We start from the raw sequence: 23164 nt of genomic DNA on the forward strand, positions 1-23164 counted from the left end.
AAAGATACATCCTAGATGGGAAACCCAAAACTGTAATTGAGGCAGGAGAGATTGGAGCCAGATGGGTGGAGGTGGCAGAGAAGAAGAAAACTGGTCGCAGTTGGAGCGGAGACCAGAAGGGACCACCCCAGACCACACCTTATTACCGGGGGCCGCCCAAAGCCCCACCTACCTCCCAAAGAACCCTCCAGACCCCTTATCGTCCCACCACCCCGTTCTCCAGCAACCCTCCTCGCCCCAGTGACCCGTCAGCTGGACGATGTTTTAAGTGTAACGAGCTGGGGCATGTAAAGGCCAACTGCCCCAAGAACCCCAACAGATTACAGTTCATTGCACCGGAATCACACCAGAGGTCCACAGGCCCAGATACCTCCCAGATACCCTTGGAGCGGAGGGAAACTGTGAGTGTGGGTGGGAAGAAGGTCACCGCGTGGAGGGACACCGGAGCACAAGTGTCAGCTATCCATGCTTCCTTAGTGGACCCCAATTTAATCAACCCAGAGATCCAAGTGACGATTCAACCCTTCAAGTCCAACTCTTTCAATTTGCCTACAGCCAAGTTGCCTGTCCAGTACAAGGGCTGGTCAGGAATGTGGACTTTTGCAGTCTATGATGATTATCCCATCCCCATGCTGTTGGGGGAAGACTTGGCCAATCATGTGAAGCAGGCCAAGAGGGTGGGAATGGTCACCCGCAGCCAGGCTAAACAAGCCGTGAGGCCTAGCTCTGTTCCGGAAACTTCTATCAGGACCCAGTCAGAGGTGATGGACCTGGACCCCAGGCCAATGTCTGCAACAGCAGTAGTGGATCCAGTCCCAGAGACCCAGACGGAACCAGTCCCAGAACCGGAACCAGCCGAACAACCAACACCAGACCCCGTGTCAGCACTGAATCCAGTACTTGCAACCTCAACAACAGAGGGCCCCACCGAACCTGAACTGGCAGCAGCCGATAACCCTACACAAGAGGCTCAGCCGGAGCCTGAATCCCAACATAGTGCACCAGCGGAGAGCGGTTCACAGTCAACAGAAACAGCTCCATCCCCTATATCGCTTCCAGAGGGACCAAGCCTAGGTCCACAATCCCATGAGGAACTGATGTCTCCAGCATCAAGGGAACAGTTCCAGACCGAACAGGAAGCAGATGAAAGCCTCCAGAGAGCTTGGACGGCGGCACGGAGCAACCCACCGCCTCTCAGCTCTTCTAATCGATCCAGGTTTGTTGTAGAAAGAGGACTTTTATACAAGGAAACTCTTTCTGGTGGACACCAGGAAGACTGGCATCCTCAGAGACAGTTGGTAGTTCCAACTAAATACCGGGCCAAGCTCTTGAGCTTAGCCCATGATCACCCTAGTGGCCATGCTGGGGTGAACAGGACCAAAGACCGTTTGGGGGGGTCATTCCACTGGGAGGGAATGGGCAAGGATGTTTCTACCTATGTCCAGTCTTGTGAGGTGTGCCAAAGAGTGGGAAAACCCCAAGACCAGGTCAAAGCCCCTCTCCAGCCACTCCCCATCATTGAAGTTCCATTTCAGCGAGTAGCTGTGGATATTCTGGGTCCTTTTCCGAAAAAGACACCCAGAGGAAAGCAGTACATACTGACTTTCATGGATTTTGCCACCCGATGGCCGGAAGCAGTAGCTCTGAGCAACACCAGGGCTATAAGTGTGTGCCAGGCACTAGCAGACATTTTTGCCAGGGTAGGTTGGCCCTCCGACATCCTCACAGATGCAGGGACTAATTTCCTGGCAGGAACTATGAAAAACCTTTGGGAAGCTCATGGGGTAAATCACTTGGTTGCCACTCCTTACCACCATCAAACAAATGGCATGGTGGAGAAGTTTAATGGAACTTTGGGGGCCATGATACGTAAATTTGTAAATGAGCACTCCAATGATTGGGACCTAGTGTTGCAGCAGTTGCTCTTTGCCTACAGAGCTGTACCACATCCCAGTTTAGGGTTTTCCCCATTTGAACTTGTATATGGCCGTGAGGTTAAGGGGCCATTGCAGTTGGTGAAGCAGCAATGGGAGGGATTTACACCTTCTCCAGGAACTAACATTCTGGACTTTGTAACCAACCTACAAAACACCCTCCGAACCTCTTTAGCCCTTGCTAGAGAAAACTTACAGGATGCTCAAAAAGAGCAAAAAGCCTGGTATGATAAACATGCCAGAGAGCGTTCCTTCAAAGTAGGAGACCAGGTCATGGTCTTAAAGGCGCTCCAGGCCCATAAAATGGAAGCATCGTGGGAAGGGCCATTCACGGTCCAGGAGCGCCTGGGAGCTGTTAATTATCTCATAGCATTCCCCACCTCCAACCGAAAGCCTAAGGTGTACCATATTAATTCTCTAAAGCCCTTTTATTCCAGAGAATTAAAGGTTTGTCAGTTTACAGCCCAGGGAGAAGACGACGCTGAGTGGCCTGAAGGTGTTTACTACGAAGGGAAATGTGCTGGTGGTGTGGAAGAGGTGAACCTCTCCATGACCCTTGGGCGTATGCAGCGACAGCAGATCCAGGAGCTGTGCACTAGCTACGCGCCAACGTTCTCAGCCACCCCAGGACTGACTGAACGGGCATACCACTCCATTGACACAGGTAATGCTCACCCAATTAGGGTCCAACCTTACCGGGTGTCTCCTCAAGCTAAAACTGCTATAGAACGGGAGATCCAGGATATGTTACAGATGGGGGTAATCCGCCCCTCTGAAAGTGCATGGGCATCTCCAGTGGTTCTAGTTCCCAAACCAGATGGGGAAATACGTTTTTGCGTGGACTACCGTAAGCTAAATGCTGTAACTCGCCCAGACAACTATCCAATGCCACGCACAGATGAACTATTAGAGAAACTGGGACGGGCCCAGTTCATCTCTACCTTGGACTTAACCAAGGGGTACTGGCAGGTACCGCTAGACGAATCTGCCAAGGAAAGGTCAGCCTTCATCACACATCTCGGGCTGTATGAATTTAATGTACTCCCTTTCGGGCTGCGAAATGCACCCACCACTTTCCAAAGACTTGTAGATGGTCTCCTAGCGGGATTAGGAGAATATGCAGTCGCCTACCTTGACGATGTGGCCATATTTTCGGATTCCTGGGCAGACCACCTGGAACATCTACAAAAAGTCCTTGAGCGCATAAGGGAGGCAGGACTAACTGTTAAGGCCAAGAAGTGTCAAATAGGCCTAAACAGAGTGACTTACCTTGGACACCAGGTGGGTCAAGGAACTATCAGCCCCCTACAGGCCAAAGTGGATGCTATCCAAAAGTGGCCTGTCCCAAAGTCAAAGAAACAGGTTCAATCCTTCTTAGGCTTGGCTGGTTATTACAGACGATTTGTACCGCACTACAGCCAAATCGCTGCCCCACTGACAGACCTAACCAAAAAGAAACAGCCAAATGCTGTTCAGTGGACCGGAAAGTGTCAGAAGGCCTTTAACAAGCTTAAAGCGACACTCATGTCTGACCCTGTACTAAGGGCCCCAGACTTTGACAAACCGTTCCTAGTAACCACAGATGCGTCCGAGCGTGGTGTGGGAGCAGTTTTAATGCAGAAAGGACCTGATCAAGAATTCCACCCTGTAGTGTTTCTCAGCAAAAAACTGTCTGAGAGGGAAAGCAACTGGTCAGTCACTGAAAAAGAATGTTATGCCATTGTCTACGCTCTGGAAAAGCTACGCCCATATGTTTGGGGACGGCGTTTCCACCTGCAAACCGACCATGCTGCACTAAAGTGGCTTCACACCGTCAAAGAAACTAACAAAAAACTTCTTCGGTGGAGTTTAGCTCTCCAAGATTTTGATTTCGACATCCAACACATCTCAGGAGCTTCTAACAAAGTGGCTGATGCACTCTCCCGTGAAAGTTTCCCAGAATCAACTGGTTAAAATCGTCCTTGAGATGTGGAAAATATTGTTAGTCTTTATGTACTTGGTAGTATATTTAGAGATGCATGTGTCTCATTAACTCTGTTGTTCCTAGAGCTCCAGGAAGAAATCCCAGCCAGTGTTTCACCCTAGCTGAGATTTGGGGGGCGTGTCATAAATATAAAGGGAAGGGTAAACCCCTTTGAAATCCCTCCTGGCCAGGGGAAAGCTCCTCTCACCTGTAAAGGGTTAAGAAGCTAAAGGTAACCTCGCCGGCACCTGACCAAAATGACCAATGAGGAGACAAGATACTTTCAAAAGCTGGGACGAGGGAGAGGAACAAAGGGTCTGGGTCTGTCTGTGTGCTTCTTGCCAGAGACAGAACAGGAATGGAGTCTTAGAACTTTTAGTAAGTAATCTAGCTAGGTATGTGTTAGATTATGATTTCTTTAAATGGCTGAGAAAAGAATTGTGCTGAATAGAATAACTATTTCTGTCTGTATATCTTTTTTGTAACTTAAGGTTTTGCCTAGAGGGATTCTCTATGTTTTGAATCTAATTACCCTGTAAGATATCTACCATCCTGATTTTACAGGGGGGATTTCTTTATTTCTATTTACTTCTATTTTTTATTAAAAGTCTTCTTGTAAAAACTGAATGCTTTTTCATTGTTCTCAGATCCAAGGGTTTGGGTCTGTGGTCACCTATGCAAATTGGTGAGGCTTTTTATCCAACATTTCCCAGGAAAGGGGGGGTGCAAGTGTTGGGAGGATTGTTCATTGTTCTTAAGATCCAAGGGTCTGGGTCTGTAGTCACCTAGGCAACTTGGTGAGGCTTTTTACCAAACCTTGTCCAGGAAGTGGGGTGCAAGGTTTTGGGAAGTATTTTGGGGGGACAGACGCGTCCAAACAGCTCTTCCCCAGTAACCAGTAATTGTTTGGTGGTGGTAGCGGCCATTCCAAGGATAACGGGTGTAATATTTTGTACCTTGGGGAAGTTTTGACCTAAGCTGGTAAAGATAAGCTTAGGAGGTTTTTCATGCAGGTCCCCACATCTGTACCCTAGAGTTCAGAGTGGGGGAGGAACCTTGACAGTATAAGTTTATAGTCCAGAGGTTAAAGAAGGAAAGAGGCAAAATGGAGGTGTTTCCAGGGCCTTTTATAGCTTCTGCCAGTTGAAGGGAATCCCATTGTTATCACTGTGGAAAATTACAGGTAGCAAGATGGTATTTGGGGTCACAAGGGCAAGTCACACGTCCATGCATGATTTCGCTTAGTCACAGCAGAAGCCATCACCTATATGCCAGATGGAACATTCACGGGAAAGTCCTTTAAGTGTAGGTAGGTGTCTCCCATAGTCCATTGTGAGTTAAGTGTTCCTTGATGAGCCATTTAACTTGAATAGTCCCTTCAAGATGTGCAGGCTAATTACCTTGTGGGTGCTACCCAGGAGCAAACATATTTGAAATCCAGGTACAGAGCCAATACTCACAACTTCAAATAAAAAAAATGATACATGCATACAGATAGCAAAATCATATTCAGCAAATCATAACCTTTCCATAGATACCTTACTTGACATACTTTGTACAAGATTTGTTGCAATTATATAACAGTGGTAGCAACAATGATGTACATGGTCATATTTTAATCAGATAGCATCACAGAGGCACAGTAGGTTACTAGCTGAACACAAGCTCCCAGAGAGATACAGTGGCTAAGATGGCTAACAGGATCCTTGGATGTAAAAACAGGGGAATACAGTTCACAGTAAGGAGGTAGTCGTCTTCTACTTCTTTGGCTATCCCTCCATGTGAGGATGATGTCTGCCAAGGGGGTTCACTGGTGGGTTTTTAAGTGGCTGAGGAGCCCAATTCATGCCCTGCAGATTTTCCCACAGATGTGACAGGTGTAATCTTGGAGGAGACAGTTGTTGGCTGGAGTGTTGTGCCCTTTCTTTCCTCCTTAGTCGCTTCTCTGTCTCATGAGCACGTCTGTTCTCCTCAAAGTGAGCTGTGGCTTGGAGTATGGTGTGGTGCCGCTGTTTTGTTCCACACCGAGTCCTCCCACTTTGTTGGGTTGATGCCTCCCTTTTCATGGTGTACTTTCAGTATGTCTTTGAAGCGTGACCTCCGCAAGCCCTTCTTCCCTGACTTAACCGAGAGAAGAGTATTTGCTTCAGCAGGTGAGTGTCAGGCATACGTACACAGTGGCCAGCCCAGCGGGGTTGGTATTTCATGACCTGTGCTTCTATACTGCTGATGCTGGCTGCAGAGAGAACACTGATGTTAGTGTGTCGCTCTTCCCAGCTAATCCTGACAATCCTCCTGAGGCAGCGCTGCTGGAACCATTCCAGCCACTTGAGACGACGTCTGTAGGTTACTCTGGTCTCACGCCCATAGAGAAGGGTGGGGATGACAACTGCCTTGTAAACCAAGATCTTGGTGCCTGTTTGCAGATCCCTATAATTGAAGACTAATTTGAGTAGTCTTCCAAAGGCTGTTCTGGCACAGCAGATCCTGTATTCAATTTCTGTTTCAATGTTGGATGTTTGGGAGAGGTGGCTGCCAAGGTATGGAAAATGGTCCACATTTTCCAGGGGTTCTCCACTGATGGTGATTTGTAGAGTATGAAGAGTAGTTTGTGCAGGTGAGGACTGGCAGAGTACCTTGGTTTTCCCAATGTTGAGAGAGAGACCCAGGCTGTAAAAATATTTAGGGTACTTTGCAGGTCAACACAGTCATTTGCATACTGAAGGTCAGTGATGCCAATTCTCGTGATCTTAGATTTTGTTTGGCGATGTCGAAAATTGAGGAGTTGGCCATCCGTACGATACTCAATCCCAGTTCCATCAGGAAGGTGGTCACGGATGAGAATCAGGATCACAGCAAGTTAAACAGAAAAGAGTGCTGAAGCAATGACACAGCCCTGCTTGACACCAGTACGAACGATGAATGGTTTGGTCTCTGAGCTGTTGCACAGAACGATGGCCATCATTCCATCATAGAGTCATCTGATGATGGAAATTAATTTCTGAGGACAGCCAAACGTACACAGCGCCTTCTGTAGGGCATCACAAATTGATAGAGTCAAAGGCCTTGGATAGATCAATGAATGCCATGAACAGTTCCTGGTGTCGTTCTCTGCACTTCTCCTGAATCTGTTGTGCCACAAAGATCATGTCAGTTGTGCCTCGGGATGGCCTGAAGCCACACTGGGATCTGGGGAGGAGCTCCTCAGCAAGGAGGAGAAGGCGATTTAGTAGGATCCGGGCAAGGATCGTCCCTGTGATGGAGAGGAGGGCAATACCTCTGTAGTTCCTGCACAAAGAATTGTCCCCTTTCTTGAATATTGTAACACTGTTGGCATTCTTAAAGTCAGGTGGAATTTCTTCGCAGGTCCAGATTTTGTCAAGGAGTTGGCAAAGATTGTGCTGCAGCATTGTTCCACCATCTTTGAAAAATTCCGCTCAGATGCTGTCTGGGCCTGGTGCCTGGTGGTGGCACGCCAGACTTCCTCAAAAGATGGGGGATCAGCAAAGTGTTCCATGCTGAGTGTTGTGGAATAAACTCAATGGTGAATTCAGAGACCGTGGATTCGTGGTTTAGTAGGCTCTCAAACTACTCCTTCCGGCATTGTTTAATGGCCGCATTGTCCTTGAGGACGGTGGAGCCATCCTGGGAATGTAAGGGGGTTGGGCCTTTGGAGGTTGGCCCATATATAGCTTCTGTTGCTTGAAAGAAATTTCTTATGTCATCCTGGTATATGAAACCCAGGATCTCCAAGGTCTTCTCTGGCTACCACTTATTTTTGATATCATGTAGCCTCTTTTGGATGTCAGCTTTGAGCAGGTGATAAGCCTCATGTTTTCATTGGTTATAGGAACCATTTTGCCAGTTATAGAATGCAGTTATTTTCTGTTGAATTAATGCTAGGATTTCCTCATTGTTTTCGTTAAACCAGTCTTGGTGCCGATGAGTGAAATAGCAGATGGTTTCAGCACATGCACTGTGAATGGTATTTTTAAGTTGATCCCAGTGCTCTCGAATGTCAACGATATCAGGCAAGTTAAAGAGTTTCTCAGACAGGTGTTGCTGGAACGTCTCACAGCTGGCATGGTCTTGAAGTGCTTTGACGTTGTACTGCTTTCGCTTAGTCTTTGGGTGTTTGCAATGTGGCAGAGCAAGCTGTGAGTACATGATTGATCTTACTAATTGATGGTCTATCCAACAGTGATCTGTACCTCTCATTGCTTGAGTTATATGGACATAGGCGTAATCTCAGACTCTGACTATAACATAGTCAAGGAGGTGCCAGTGTTTGGACCGAGGATGTTTCCAGGTGGTCTTAAATTTGTTACGCAGCCTAAAGATGGTATTTGTGATGAGCAGGTCATGCTCCACACATTTGCTGAGGAGCAGAATACCATTGGGCTCTATGTTTCAAACCCCTCCTTTGCCGACTCTGGCATTGAAATCTCCCAGGAGATTTTCTGCCTTCAATGTGGCTGTGAGGTCTGCATAGAGAGCGCTATAAAACTGCTCCTTGTTGTCTTCCTCATCATCAAGTGTTGGGGTGTATGCGCTGATGACTGCGGCATATTAGTTATTGCTGAGCTTGAGCCGAAGAATCATGAGACACTCCATGATCCCCACGGGAAGCTCTCAAAGCTGACTGGTGATCTTATTTTTGATGGCAAAGTCAATCCCGTGAATGCATCTCTCTACAGGTGGCTTTCCTTTCCAAAAGGAGGTGTAGCCACCTCCATCCTCTGTTAATTGGCCCTCATCAGCCCGGTGGGTCTCACTAAGAGCTGCAATGTCAATGTTGAGTCTTGACAGTTCTCTAGCAATGATGGCAGTTGTTCTTTCTGGGCATTCACTGTGCTGAGAATCCATAAGGGTGTGGACATTCTATGTGGCAAAATTCATTGTCTGATATCTATGGCCTTACCAAATTCACGGCCATGAAAAATGTGTCATGGACCATGAAATCTGGTGTCCCATTGTGAAATCTGGTCTTTGGTGTACGTTTGCCCTACACTATAAAGATTTCACGGGGGAGACCAGCATTTCTCAAATTGGGGGTCCCAAAAAGGACTGGGGGAGGGTCACAAGGTCATTTTAGCAGGGTCATAGTATTGCCACCTGCACGTCTGCGCTGTCTTCAGAGCTGGGTGGCCAGAGATCAGCGGCTGTTGGCCGGGCGCCCAGCTCTGCAGGCAGCGTCGTCGCCAGCAGCAGCGCAGAAGTAAGGGTAGCAGTATCGCAACCCCCCCCCCCCAAATAACCTTGCGACCCCTCCCCCTCAACTCCTTTTTGAGTCAGGACCCCTACAATTACAACACCGTGAAATTTCAGATTTAGATCACTGAAATCATGAAATTTACGATTTTAAAAATCCTGTGACTATGGAATTTACCAAAATGGACTGTGAGTTCCATAGGGCCCTACTTATATCTCTTGTTTCGGCCGCACAGTTCAGAGGTCTTCCAGTCGGAAGAATGTGAGACAGCCTATATTTGGGACATCTTTTCTAGCCCCCTCCCCCATTTGAGGTGAGCAGAGGGGACCCTAAAAAGGCCTGCTCAGTCACAGTCACTGCTGCCGAAATGCACTTCTGTTTCATCCAAGCACAAGACGACCATCACACGGATGCTGCCTGCATGCAGGTTTGTGACGAAAGACTCCCAGCAATCACTGCTCCTGTCTTCACCGCCACCCATCCATCGCCACAGGGCTTTGTGCAGGAGTGAGCCCTTAGGCAGAGGCCTGCGCGCAAAATCTTTTAACGTGGGGAAACCGGTGTGCAGGCAGTGACCACATGAAACTTGACAGGAGGAAAGCCCTGACCCAGTGGCAAGGAGAGCCAAGACAACCAGAGGCCTCCTGCCTGCTGCAGCCCTCACCCGCCTTCACAGCTGCAGAGTACTAAAAGGTCCTTTATATGCACCTGATCCACCGCTGGGGTCTTGTGAAGTTTGCACCACGGTTAGTCAGGAGTCTTGCCTCAGACCTGCTAGCCATGGGGGACACTACCAGGAGTATGACAGCTCTGGACTATGTAGCTCTGAGGGTCTTTAGCCCACGCAAGCATCTCCACCACAACAAGGTTGCGGTCCATCAGAGAGGGAGGGTGGTATTATCACTGTGTACACAACACTGGTGAAACCGTGACTGGATGAGGTATCCAGTTCTGGTGCTCACACCGCTAAAAGGTTGTTGAGAATCCGCAGAGAGTTCAGAAAAGAGTGACCAGAACGATTTTAGCTTTTGAAAACCTGCTTGAAATTGAAACCTCAGGAGCTCAATTTATTGAGGCTTTTTTTTCCAAGAAAAGGTTAAGAGGTGATTTGATCATGGTCTATAAGTACCTCCATAGGGAGAAGATTTCTGCTAGAGGGCTCTTTAATCCAGCAGACAACCAGATCCAGTGGCTGGGAGCTGAACCCAACCGAATTCTGGCGACAGATGGGTGGCGGTGAAAACAGGAGCAGTGATTTCTGGGAGTCTTTCGTCACAAACCTGCATGCAGGCGGCAGCCGTGTGATGGTCGACTTGTGCTTGGATGAAACAGAAGTACTGAACCCAGCCAAACTGGGGGCAGCGATAGCTCAGTGGTTTGAGCACTGGCCTGCTAAACCCAGGGTTGTGAGTTCAATCCTTGAGGGGGCCATTTAGGGATCCAGGGCAAAAAAAAGTTGGGGATTGGTCCTGCTTTGAGCGGGGGGTTGGACTAGATGACTTCCTGAGGTCCCTTCCAACCTTGATATTCTATGAATTCACACTAGAAATAAGAGGAATTTGTAACCATGAGGTAACTGACTATAGCTCAGTGGTTTGAGCATTGGCCTGCTAAACCCAGGGTTGTGAGTTCAATCCTTGAGGGGGCCATTTAGGGATCTGGGGCAAAAATTGGGGATTGGTCCTGCTTTGAGCAGGGGGTTGGACTAGATGACCTCCTGAGGTCCCTTCCAACCCTGATATTCTATGATTCTATTGGAACCGCCTATCTAGGTACATGGTGGATTCCCTCTCACTTGAAGCCTTTACATCGAGACTGGACATCTGTCTAAAAGATACATTTCAACTCAACCAGAAGTTATGGGCTTGCTGCAGAAGGAATCACTCAGTAAAATGGTCTGGCCTGTATTATTCAGGTCAGTTTAGATGATCATACTGGTCTCTTCTAGCTTTAAAATCTGTGACCCCACATGAGTCTATGAACTTTCAGCACGCAAGCACTCCCATTGACTTCACTGAGACTATCACATGCTTACAGTTCAGCACCTGGCCCTAGCGCTTTCCTGCAGCAGGGCCAAAAGGCTTCGCACCTTGCAGGATCGAGCCCTTTAATCTCCTGTTCTCCCCTCTTCCCCAAACCTCTTCTTTCTCACTTCCTTCTATGTTTCCCTCTTGCTATGTGTTTTCCCTGTTTCCCCAGGATCGTCTCCATTTCTTCTTCTGTGTCCCACTTTCTATCATCCTGTCTCCATTTTCCCTCCATCCCTTTCTAATACCCTCACACCATCTCTCCTTCTTTGCCTCCCATTATCAACCTCTTCCAATTTCCTCTATTTTTCTATTAGCCGCTCCAAACAGCCGGCCCTTCTCTGTCTATACTTCCTTAACTTGATCAATTGGTTGATGTTGGTAAAGTGCCCTAGAGATGGTAAGTATTACTCCATACCTGGCATTTCCCCTATCCCTGTCCCTACGCCCTCTTCACTACTTCCCATCTTTTCCACTCACCCTTCATCTCCTTCCCCCATTGCTGCAGTCTCTTCCATGCCACCCCAATTGTCACTGATGCATGATTTTTTATGTCATTCATTTCCCTCTCCGAGGAGTCTGTGTTACCAAGGAGAAGGAGTGATATTTTTAAGCGGTACATTAAGTGTAAAATGCACAGCATCAACCAAACCATTGACTAAGAGCTCTGTATTCAAGAGAGAAATATATTCCATATCCTGAGACAATCCATGCATGGGAGGCTGCGGGAGGTCTGTCCTGTCAGTAGATTCCAGAGTGCTCTGGTTTATACCACTGATGCTTCCAATGATTTCTCTGCATGCATTTCCAGGTCACACAGAAAAAGGACGCTTCCCTCTCCGACAGGATTGCAAATCGCTCACCCGCACAAAAAATCAAATGAAAAGGAAGTGGCCTTGTTAGCTGGCATGTCTGTGAGGATTTTTTGGCTTCCGTCTAGCCAGAATCTCACTTCCCTTCCAAGAGTTGCATTTCTGTCTTTATTAATCAACACCCTTTTGAAGGCAAAAGGCTCTAAATGGTCTGATAGCGAAATTACAGCTCCTCTGATGTCATTAGTGCCAATGAAGTCACTCTGACAATTATTTCCCCCCTCCCTCCCCATTCACCTTTACTTGGTCTGCCAAACCTGCTCTAGTTTCATTTATACAGGGATAGCGAGTGCAGAGGGAGATAGACAGAGAGAAGTCCTAAGCCCAGCAGCTGTTTATGATAAGACGAAGATTAGGTGGCTCATATCCTAGTTACATTAAATTATATCCCAGGTATCTTTCTGTTTATAACTCTCTCTGTCTCTTTCTCTCTCTCACACACACATGCACTTGTGTGTGCATGAAACCATCCATCTTATAACGACAAGATAGCCTCTGAAAAAGAGAAAAGAAAAGGAAAAAAAAAAAGCCCTCTGGCCCTGCGCCATCCCCGCTCTTATAAACCGTTGATAACTGCTGTAATGAACCAATCCAAGAGACATATTAATAATGACATGAAGAGACACATTTATTGTTGATTGTTGAGTCACTGGCAGATTTACCGCGGGGTTGCTACGAGGGGAGGTCTGGCCCTGCAGTCGTGCAATTAAAAACATATTGAATACACGGACAAAGAGTCAATAATTTAACCGGGCAACTTTTAGTTTTGCAAAATACACATATAAATTAATTGACCTGAACACAGTTGCTAACTGGTCATTAATGCCTGTTTGCTAGCCAAGCTGAGCACACAATGCAGCTCATTAAGTCAAGGAGCATGAACCTCCCACTTGTGTTGCCCCAGGCTGTCTGTCTTTGGTTCCACTGGCATCTCCTGGGTTTTCCAGGGCGATGGACCTGAGCCTCCACACTCGGGCCCACGTCCGAATGTCCCCAAAATGCCAGGAGGGCTGGGACAGAGGTAGGGCTTTGCTCCCACCCATTGCTATCATTAGTGCTATAATGAGAGTGCCTAGAGGCGTCCATTGAGAGCAGCGGGAATGAGTATTGTACAAACACGTAGTAAGAGACAAACCCTGGTCCAAATAATTTACTGTCTAAACAAACCAAGCAGACAGAGGGTTGGAGAAAAACGTGAACTCCATTTTACAGATGTAGATTTGAGGCACAAAGAGATTAAAGGTACACCTACACTTACAGCAGCCTGTAGAGTACGGACACAGCCCACGCAGCGAACATGGGTATAGACAGGCGTGTAGATGGTGAGATACGGCTTAGGCGGGGAAGAGCCCTACATACCTGGCCGCCCCGGGATATGTACCCTATACGGCTCTCGACACGCCCAAGCAGTGCCTCCCGTTTCTACATGCCTATTTTTAGCAGTGTAGTGCCCCACGGCTTCCCCACTACAGGGAAAGTCTTCAGCAGTGCCGAAAGGATCTGGCAGTGGGGAGGCAAGCCATAGGTGCTGACTCTGTGTGTGCTCCGGGGCCCCGCTGATCAGCTCTTCCCCCACCTGCGCCTCCCGCCTGCTGCTGATCAGCTGTTCAGCGGCGGGCAGAAGGCACTGGCGGGAGGGGAAGGAGTGGGGGCAGGAAGAGGCAGAGCAAGGGCGGGGCGTGCTCCGGGGAGGGGCAGAGCAGGGCAGGAAGAGGCAGGGGTAGGGCCTTGGGGGAAGAGGTGGAGTGGGGCTCGAGCACCCCCAGGGAAATCAGAAAGTTGGCACGCCTATGGTTGGAGCCTTTCCCCACTGCCCCCCTACTGCTGGAGTCTTTTCACTGCAGCAAGTAGCTACACACTGCAGTGACCTTTCACAGCAGCCTGTAGTTACACATGGTGCCCGTACGCTACACGCCACCCACCCATGCAGACACAGCACAAAGGTAACATTTTCAACCGCGCTCTAAATGACGTAGGCACCTAAGACCCATATGCAAATGGGACTTAGGCCTTTAGCCTAAGACTCGTTAAAAAAATCATAGGGCTTGGGCTCCTAAGTCCCTAAATCACTTTTGAAAATGAGACTTACGCTCCTGAGCCGGTTAGGCATTGTAATGCTGAGCAGAGCAACATCTAAATACCGTTGTCAAGCTGGGCCATAAGCTCTAACGTCATTTAGCTGCTTTTGAAAACTGTACCTTAAGTGACTTGCCCAAGATCGCCCAAGAGCTGGTGACAGAGTTGGAAGGAGCCTCCCAGATCTCCTAAATTGCAGTCCAGTGCCTTCACCACCTGACCACTGTATCCTCTGGTTATACAGAATAGGGCCAATCACAATGTTCAGATCCAAATGCAATTTCCCCCAAAGCTTGGGTCTCTTTACAGCCAGCATTTGGGTTCAGGCTTCTCGCCAGTTTTCAGGAGTTTTCAGCTTCACCAGTAGATTTTCGCTCCGTGCTGAAACTGCACTCAAAGTTTTGAACTCAGGATTCCCCCCGCCCTTCCCTTCTTTCATTTTTATTGCTGCATTCTGGCCGTAATCATCCTGATTCAGCAGAACGTGGCGAGGGTCTTTTAAGTGCCAACTTTCTATCAGAGCACTGACATTTTCACTGGGTGTAACTAGGTAAAAATGATGATCCTTTTCTCTCCTACCTGAGAGCACTTCTATCTGAGTCTCTCTCAGCACTTCATGAGCATTAATAACAGTGAATTAAGGATTATTATCCCCATTTAAGAGATGGGGAAACACCAGGCAATTAGCGAACTTTGCCTCATGTCACACAGCAAGTCAGGTGGCGAGAACTGGGAACAGAATCCAGGAATATTGGCTCCCACTCCTTTGCTCTGACCACTAGACAACACTGTCTCCCTTCAGGCACTGTATGAAAAATGAGGTTGACATCATGTACACACTGTAATTACTGGTCCAAAATGTTACAGTTTACACTAGAGATAATGCAGAGTTTGGGCTTTTTATTTAAAATATACATGAATTTAATGCTGACTGACAGCTCCAGAGACTGGAGTCCTCTACTTATCCACTGAACAGGGACAATGTGTGCTGCAACTGTGCAAATTCTCCATATGCTGCTCTTACCCTGCAAGTCTCAACCTTAACCAGGAAGAACCAACTGCAGAGTTAAGATGGGCATTCAATCTCCATGGCCCATTTAGTCCTTGGCCTCTCTGCTGAGATGGGCAATTACTGTCAACGCTGGTGGTTTGCTCTGTGATACTGCCCGCTCAGAACTGGACTCAGGCCATCAAAGAGTTGTCAGAGCAAAACAGCTCCCACTCGTGATCAACCCGGGCTGCATCTGAAGCAGGAAACAAGTGGTGAAAGTTTCTGTATCTCCGATCACCAGTCGAACCTGGGACCTCTGAAGCTTAGCGTATGAGCCCCTACTGCATGAGCTGAAAGATACATAGCTCTTAGCCATGGCTGTACCAGACTCATCAATTGCTAGATGGTCTAGGTGCCACTAGAGGGGGACAGAGCGCCACACCAAGCAGGCGTGGGTCACGCGAGCAGTCCCAAATCACAAAAAAGAAAATAATTAATTCATTTCCACTGATAGGAGGCCAGTAAGGAAAAGCTTTTTTAAATGTGCAAGTTGCACTGCGTCCGGGTTAACTGGTTTCCATTATAGTGCAGTCAGCTGTACAAATGGGTGACATTTTTCAGCTGAAACTTTTTTCCCAGTGAAAAATGGAGAGTCAGTGACTCTGGGCTGCTTCACAGAGTTGTGCCGGTTTTGCCAAACAGTGCGTGTCGAAACAGAAATCGGAAAGAAGTCAACAAACGTTTTTGATTTTTTTTTTTTTATTCCAAATGACTTTTTGTTTTAAAAAGCTCCAAATCTCAATGCAAAATTTTACTGCGGGTCAAACAAAATGTTTTGTTCTACCTGAAACTATTTTGCGGAGCTGAAAGTTTCAATAAACTTTTGTTTTTAGGGCAGCCTGAAACAATCTCCCCTGCCCCCAATTTTTCAGAATTGCCAGCCGACCAAAAAAATCAGCCATTTGCACACTCACTTGTGCCCCTCAAACTCAGATTCAATTTAGAAGGCACGGCTAAATGGGGAAATTGACCCATTGCTATGACCTTTGCCCTCACTCTCTCTGAGCACATCCGGACAATGGCTTAATTGATAGTACGGACGGGACAACACCATTTTCAGCACCACGAACACTTCCTGGTTTTGCCCTGTCCATACGAGCAATGAAATTGCTTCAAGCACCATTTGGCCACAAGCATCCTTAGCGCTGAGTCATGATCATGACACTGGACAGACATGGAGAGTGTGAAAGGAAGACCCAGTCATCTGGATGAATAAAGGTAAAGCTAAGAATTACTGACCAAATTCACAGCTGACGTAAAGTGGGGAGAACTCCGTTAAAGTCAACCGAACAATGCCTGGTTACGCTTGAGGCAAAACTGGCCCAGTGTGTGGAAATAAAGCATTTCCAGAGGAAGGTTGGCCATGAACATCACAATCCCGATCCTTCTTGATTCTTGAGCCCTTTAGGGGAAAAGTCTGCATTGCAGACTGCGCTGCTGTGAAAGCCACGGCTGCAAGTCCCCTGGATCTCTACCTCCCTGCACTCTCCTCTTGCTGCAAGCAGAGTTTGGCACAAGTGTCTCTGTGAAGTAAGAGGCTTTTTCGTCTTGTTTTAAAGAGATAAGATAATGACACATGGATTTTAGTAGGCAAGATATTGGTTGTTATGTGCAGAAGGGAGTTGGAGCGTGTGGAGGGGGAAATAGGCAAAGATATAATCTCTCTCTCTGTCTCACACACACACTCATTTCAGACACACAGTCTTGTGGCAAAAAAGAGAGCCCCTCGTTTTCCATCTGATTCCTGCTCTCTAACAATACTGCATCCATTCTCCTCTCCTAATATTAGTCCCCAGCCAGTCTTTTCCAGTCCTTAATATGAACCCCGTGGAGGCAGCAAAAGGGTGTTGTAGTTAAGCCTGACATCACGCCCTGCCCCCTTGTAAATTCCAGTTTAGACCTACCATTTACAATCCCAGGGCCAAATGCATCCCTCTGATTATTCCATGGACTTAATTACACCAGGGACGATAACTGCAGTAGATCGATGGCACTGGTGGGAATTTTAACCTCAAAGCTCAAAGTGAAACTTTGCAGAAACAGACACATTTTGAGTGGTTCCAGTTTGAAACTGGGCATATAACCACTAAGCTGGATCACATAAGCCCCAATTCAGTGAGGTACGTAAGCATATGCCTAGCTTTAACCACGTAAGTAGTTACACTGAAGTGCCAGTACAGAGATAAGACAGTCACACCAGGATATTTATAGTTAATTTACTCGTAAATGGTTTGGATGGCAACTGCTGTTCTCCTGAGACTTCAGGCTAAGATGGACCATATCGCAAAATCATGTGTCTGGAGATAAACTATAGTAAGACCAGCACAAGGAATTTCAGCATCATCAAACGTGACACCGAACACTTGCCTTGGCATCAAACCTGCTTCTTGAACCCTCTCCTAAATGCAATCCATAACCAGTTCTGAAACTTGCCTTCTGAACCTGTATCTAGTTACAGTTAGGTATGGGTGAACCTCAAAAGGTTTGGAATTTGGATCTTGGAGGAGAAAGAAAAAGAGAAGTCCACATGTAAATCACTCATGTGGATTTATATAATAGTGTCAAGTGCTCAGATACATCAGAAATGGGCAATGGATGAATTAGAAAGATAAAGACAGGATAGGGTAGATAAATAGATTCAGATTATAGAGAGAGATGTCTCAGAGTCTATTGGCTCTGCAAATTTAGGTGCATATCTCACAAGATCAGGCTTTTTTGGGGGGGTATATTAGTGCTTGGCTTTCCAGACCCTGCTGAATGTCAGATGTGTAGATGGGTGTAAAAATGGAATATGCAGCCATGTAAACATTTCAGCAGCTGCTTTGTCTGAGTTCGGGTCTAGAAATGCCCCCAAACGGGGAGGGAAAGGCCGAGTAAGTTATTTTGTTTTTCCCAAATCAGTTTTGCCCTTCCCTGGTGACAATGCCTTGATTATTTTAGAATGCCTGGTGCAGCATATTGTCCCCCCCAAATGGACTATGACAGTAAATTCCATCAGAGGCTTGGCAAGAACAACAGCATACAATAATCTGGGCAAGCGGTGAGGTAACTGATTCCTAGATCTATACATAATTAACTGGGTAGGTGACAGATTTGGGTGGGTTTTTCTCTTTCTTAATGATAGCTGATTGGTGGGAGTAATCAGACCTTAGCATTTCTAAATGGAGAAAGGATAAATAATTGTAGGAGTTTTTTTAAGAAACAGGTTGGGGCACAGATATTTTTCAGATTTGCTCATTGCAAAATCAATACCCATCAGCTGTTTGAAATTAAAGGAAAGATTAGGTCCTGGTTTTATACATGCCTTATTGTATTCTGAGAGCTTTCTACTCAGCCAGATAAATCTTCTTTAAGAGGATTAGGAAACTTTCATTATCTTTATCTAACCTGAACTAACACTAACTCTGAAAAATTAATCTATAGACTGGACAAAACCCGATAGCTGTTGCAAAGAAGTAGGGATCTGGAGTTACTTTCTAATTGAAGTGGGCGGGTGGGTGGCTGGTGAAGGGGTGAAATCTGTTTAGTGCTGAGAAAAACAAGAGCTCCTCATGGGCAGAGCTGGTCTCATTATTCTTTGAAGATAATTGAACTAATGCATTTCAGCATTTATTTCTATGATTCAACTGGCTGGGAAAACTGCCCTACATCCCCTTCTTTGACAGCTCTTTCCACCAGTGACCAAAGCTCTCTAACCCATAGGATGTCAGTGTCACCCCCTCTTCTTAATGCACAGGGTCATTTTCCTGACCTAGTCACGCAAGGAGGATTCCTTCTCCTTCCAGGGGATGCAGGGCGCATGCCTTCTGAGTTTATAGTTCATGTTATCCAACAGGTACTGGAAGCTTTCAGACTTGTCTGATTTGGATCAAATATTCCAACTCAATGGAACGCCTTCAAAAAGAGATACATGCTGCAGCCCACCTCCTCCTACCCAGCCTGTCTCAGATCTAGAAGCTCTGAGAGCCTTCTGATTGAAGAGACTCCGAGACTCCCACTTTTCAACCCAACAGCTTATGTTATGCCAAGGCGTTTCTCTAATAGCATTATCCATTGAAGCTGTGTGCCAAAAGCCCTTTATGGCCTGTATTGACTTTGATGTACTTACACAATCTGTCTTCTTTCCTGAAAAGTGATAGCCTTGTTCTCTTTGAATCTGTTCCTCTACAGTACCTGACAGTTCTTTTATTTCAGCACTGCATTTCCCAAAGAAGAAGATAACTCTGCTGTCAAGGCCAGTAAGGTGCCACTGAGACATCACTTACAATGCTAAGAATCCCTTATTCCTCTGGAACTGAGCCCTACTAAGCAGGCGGGAAAGCAAGAATTGACAATTCCTGGCCGGCTCTTCCAATGCCTAGGATACTATCAAAACAAACTTCAGCTTGCCATTCTCGCCTTCTTCTATGGGAAATACTTGAGCTGTTACCAGGAGGATCTTCAAAAGCAGTCTCCAGCTGAGCTCATTGACCACAACAATCCAGACCCTTTAAGCTGATGGGTCCATGTCTTTGCTGATAACATACCTGGCTAACAACCATTAGTCCTGGGTGCAATTCCCAACTGGAAGAGGCAAGCTCTAAGGGGCCCAAGCTAAACTTTCAATTAGCAGAGTAACTAGTTGTTCTATGACAGGTTTCAGAGTAGCAGCCATGTTAGTCTGTATTCGCAAAAAGAAAAGGAGGACTTGTGGCACTTTAGAGACTAACCAATTTATTTGAGCATAAGCTTTCGTGAGCTACAGCTCACTTCATCTATATTCAATCCCAAGACGGCAGAGCACTTGCAATGGGATAATCATCAGAGGACATTGGGACACCTAGCAGAGTGTGGAACAGCAGCCAAAGGACAAGATTTCAATGCCCAACTACTAAGCATCCAAGACAGAGAGAGCAGGAATTATCAGTCTCATTATCCCCTGCACATCGTCAGCAGCACCTAATAGAAGCTGTACTGATGGGAAGCCCTGTCGCCCTTCAGCTTAACAAGTTTCTTTCTCAGCGTGCAGCACTGAGCCTTACCTTGCACGATCAGATGCACCCGTGAGGTCTTCGGGTGATTGTCTGTCTGCACGGAGCAGGTGTAGGGCCCCTCGTCGTACACGTCCACATTATGGATCTTGATGCTGTACTGGGTGTTCGTGTTCGATAGGATGACCACGCGGTTGTCTATAGACCACTTGTCATTTCCAGCGTACAGGATGGTGCTACGGTTCAACCAAGCTACTCGCGTGACCCTCTCATCCACAGTACACCTACAAATGGAGGGAGACAGTGTCAGAAAACAGGCCAATGGCCAGCTGGGAACGTGCCCACAGAGCTGCCCAATAGTGACGCTGAAAAGAGGTCATTTTGTTCATTAGTGGGATTGGGCAACTTAATATGAAAAAGCTCTGTACAGGATAATAGAGATGCAAACCAATAGGGCAGCAAAACAACGAAATAGGGTTTTATAGAAACCACTCTAGCAAACGTATTCATTATTATTCTTATCCCATAGCCTCCAAAGTGTAGTAGGGACTCCACATAAAAAGCAGGTTCCTGACCCCCAAGAAGTTACAACCCATATTAATTGGACAAACGACCACAGAAACGATTCCACGGGACTTTTCAGAAGGGACAATACTAGAGACATTCACAGAGTGCCCTTCAGTTCCAAATTCCAGCGCAGGAATCTGGAGGGGATGTATCCCAGGGTATTTGACACATCCCACCTGTTCGGTCACGTCCTAGCCTTATGCGGATAAGTTTTGACTGTTCACTGCAGTTCCATGTGGTGCTCTGAAGCGTTGGAGAAACTGTCCCCCCAGAAAGGAACAGTGTCACCTTTCTGGGTGGAAGCCACTCTGTTGTCCTCTGAACGCCCAGAGCGGCTCTCCATAGGTCCCCTCTCTCATGACCATCACAGCCCCTACCCCTCCCCTTTCCCCTGGCTGGACACACAGAATTTTAGATGAAGCTGTGAAATTTGCTGACAGCTTGGCTTGTCAGTAAGGCCCTCCCGGCGGCCCCTGTGAGATATACTGTGCTGAGCCCCAGAGGGCTTGAACAGACTCAGCATAAAGGCAAGAAATGGACAGGGAAAGAGGCAAAGGAGAAAGACGAAGAATGAGGGGGGCCTTTGGAGAAGCAGCTGTAAATCTCTCTCTCTTCAATTATTTATTTACTGCCTAGGTCCAGCCCTCCCCTCTCCTGCCACTCGACACTGGACAGTTTTAGAGCTACGTTTCTGAGCGGTTAGTTACCATCGGTGAGGAATGGCGCAAAGAAGGAATTAAAATGTTCCTGGAAGGCTGGAACACATGTCTTTTTAATTCTATTTGATAGATGATCTTGATGTATTTTACTCCTGGGTCTGTCTAGCTTGGGAGCACCCACGGAAAAAGCATCACATGTTTGGCTATATCAGGAGTTAAGCATTTCTCCAGAGCATTCCCTTTCTTTCCAAAGCTTCAGCAAGCACGGAAGGCACGAACACTTGGTTGTGATAAAATGGACTAACTGGTGGGTTGTAATAGTAATATTTGGTCCTCCTACAGCACTGTCCTTTCAAAGATCTCCAAGGGCTTTTCATACATGAATGAATGAACTCTCATAATTCCCCTGACAGGCAGGCCAGTGATATCCCCATTTTACAGATGGGGAAACGGAGGCACAGAGCTGTGAAGTGGCTTGGTGATTATTGTTCTATGCATTGTGGCAGTGCCTATGGGGCCCAGCTGAGATCAGGGCCCTATCGTGCTAGGTGCTGTAAAGACACTTTAGGAAATAGTCCCTGCCCCAAAGCACATAGGCCCAGATTTTTGAGGGATTTAGGCATTGCTCTGCTCAGCATTGCAAGTCCTGAGTGAGTTAACTTCACAAGTGACTTAGGCCCAGATTCTCAAATCACTGAAAATAATGCAAGTTAGGCACCTAAATACCTTTACGGATCTGGGCTTTAGGCACCTGAGTCTCTTTGACTTTCAATAGACTTAGGGTCCAATATCTCTTTTGAAAATGGAACTTAGCCACCTCAGTCCCGTAGGACTTGAAGGCTGAGTGCAGTAACACCTCACCACCTTTTAAAAACCTGAGCCTTATGATCGAAATAGAAAAGAGGGACAAAGGGCAGGAAATGGGAGTATTCTCATCCCCATTTTCCAGATGGGGGACTGAGGCAAGTCGAGAGAAGTGACTTGCCCAAGGCCACACGGGGAGTTTGCGGCAGCAGAGGGAATCGAAGCCAGGTCTCCCGAGTCCCAGACTAGTGCCTTAACCACACCACCACCCTTACAGTTATAGACCCACCTAAGCTTATCAAGCTCAGCCAGCTGCCAATGGGACACAGACCCCCATCAGAGGCTGTCTCAGATACTAACCTGGTCCTCCACTGTACCTTGCCGAAAAGCTGTGTCTGTAGCCCATATTGGCCCAAGCGGGCCATTAATCCCTAGCAAACGAACAGGTCCAAGGCTGCTTCTGTTTTCAAATGGGAGGGATGGGAGCAGGGGGGCCCAGGTACCTCTTTTTGTGTTTGAGGCATGTGATTTGACATTGGTATGGAAGGGGAATTCTCAGAGTATTAACGCCATCGAAATCACAGCAATCTGGGGCCACAAGGGCCCCCAAGAGGTTATCGGGTCCTTCCCCCTGTGCTGAGGCAGGATCATCAGGCCATGCTGGGTCACGCCATGCACAGACACTGCTGCTTCTGCTCAGCCCCCTCTTCAAGCTTATAAATTGGCAGTATAAATTGGCTTATAAATTGTCTTCCAAGACGTTTCATCTCACTCACCTCTGCCGCCAGATGTGGCAGGAGGAGAGTGTCGGGCCTCTTGCACCAAAGCTGCAGAAAAGTTATACGCCTCCCACGCCATGTTCACCAAGTGTCAACTCTATCACGGTTATGATTTGGGGTGTGCGGGTGGGACTGAATTAAGCATATTTCAGTGCCCCCCTGGGCACACGGTGCAGAGGAATTAGAGATATATTCCCCCTTAAACAAATAATTCTCCCCTTGTAGCGGCTGCGTGCTCCCACTAGCCACT

General features: G+C 47.1%; 1 protein-coding gene across 6 annotated transcripts in view; it reads right to left on the reverse strand.

Moving 5' to 3' along the window:
• The window catches only part of LOC125625366 (opioid-binding protein/cell adhesion molecule homolog), a 743521-nt gene that overhangs the window by 167450 nt on the left and 552907 nt on the right, over positions 1-23164 (reverse strand). For all 6 annotated transcript variants that reach the window (XM_048827330.2, XM_048827329.2, XM_048827332.2 and 3 more), the window contains one exon: positions 20157-20389. In XM_048827330.2, the coding sequence (XP_048683287.1) occupies positions 20157-20389 (233 nt within the window). The remainder of the gene's footprint in view (positions 1-20156; positions 20390-23164) is intronic.

The sequence above is a fragment of the Caretta caretta genome, chromosome 22, assembly GCF_965140235.1.
Source record: "Caretta caretta isolate rCarCar2 chromosome 22, rCarCar1.hap1, whole genome shotgun sequence".
NCBI lineage: Eukaryota > Metazoa > Chordata > Testudines > Cheloniidae > Caretta > Caretta caretta.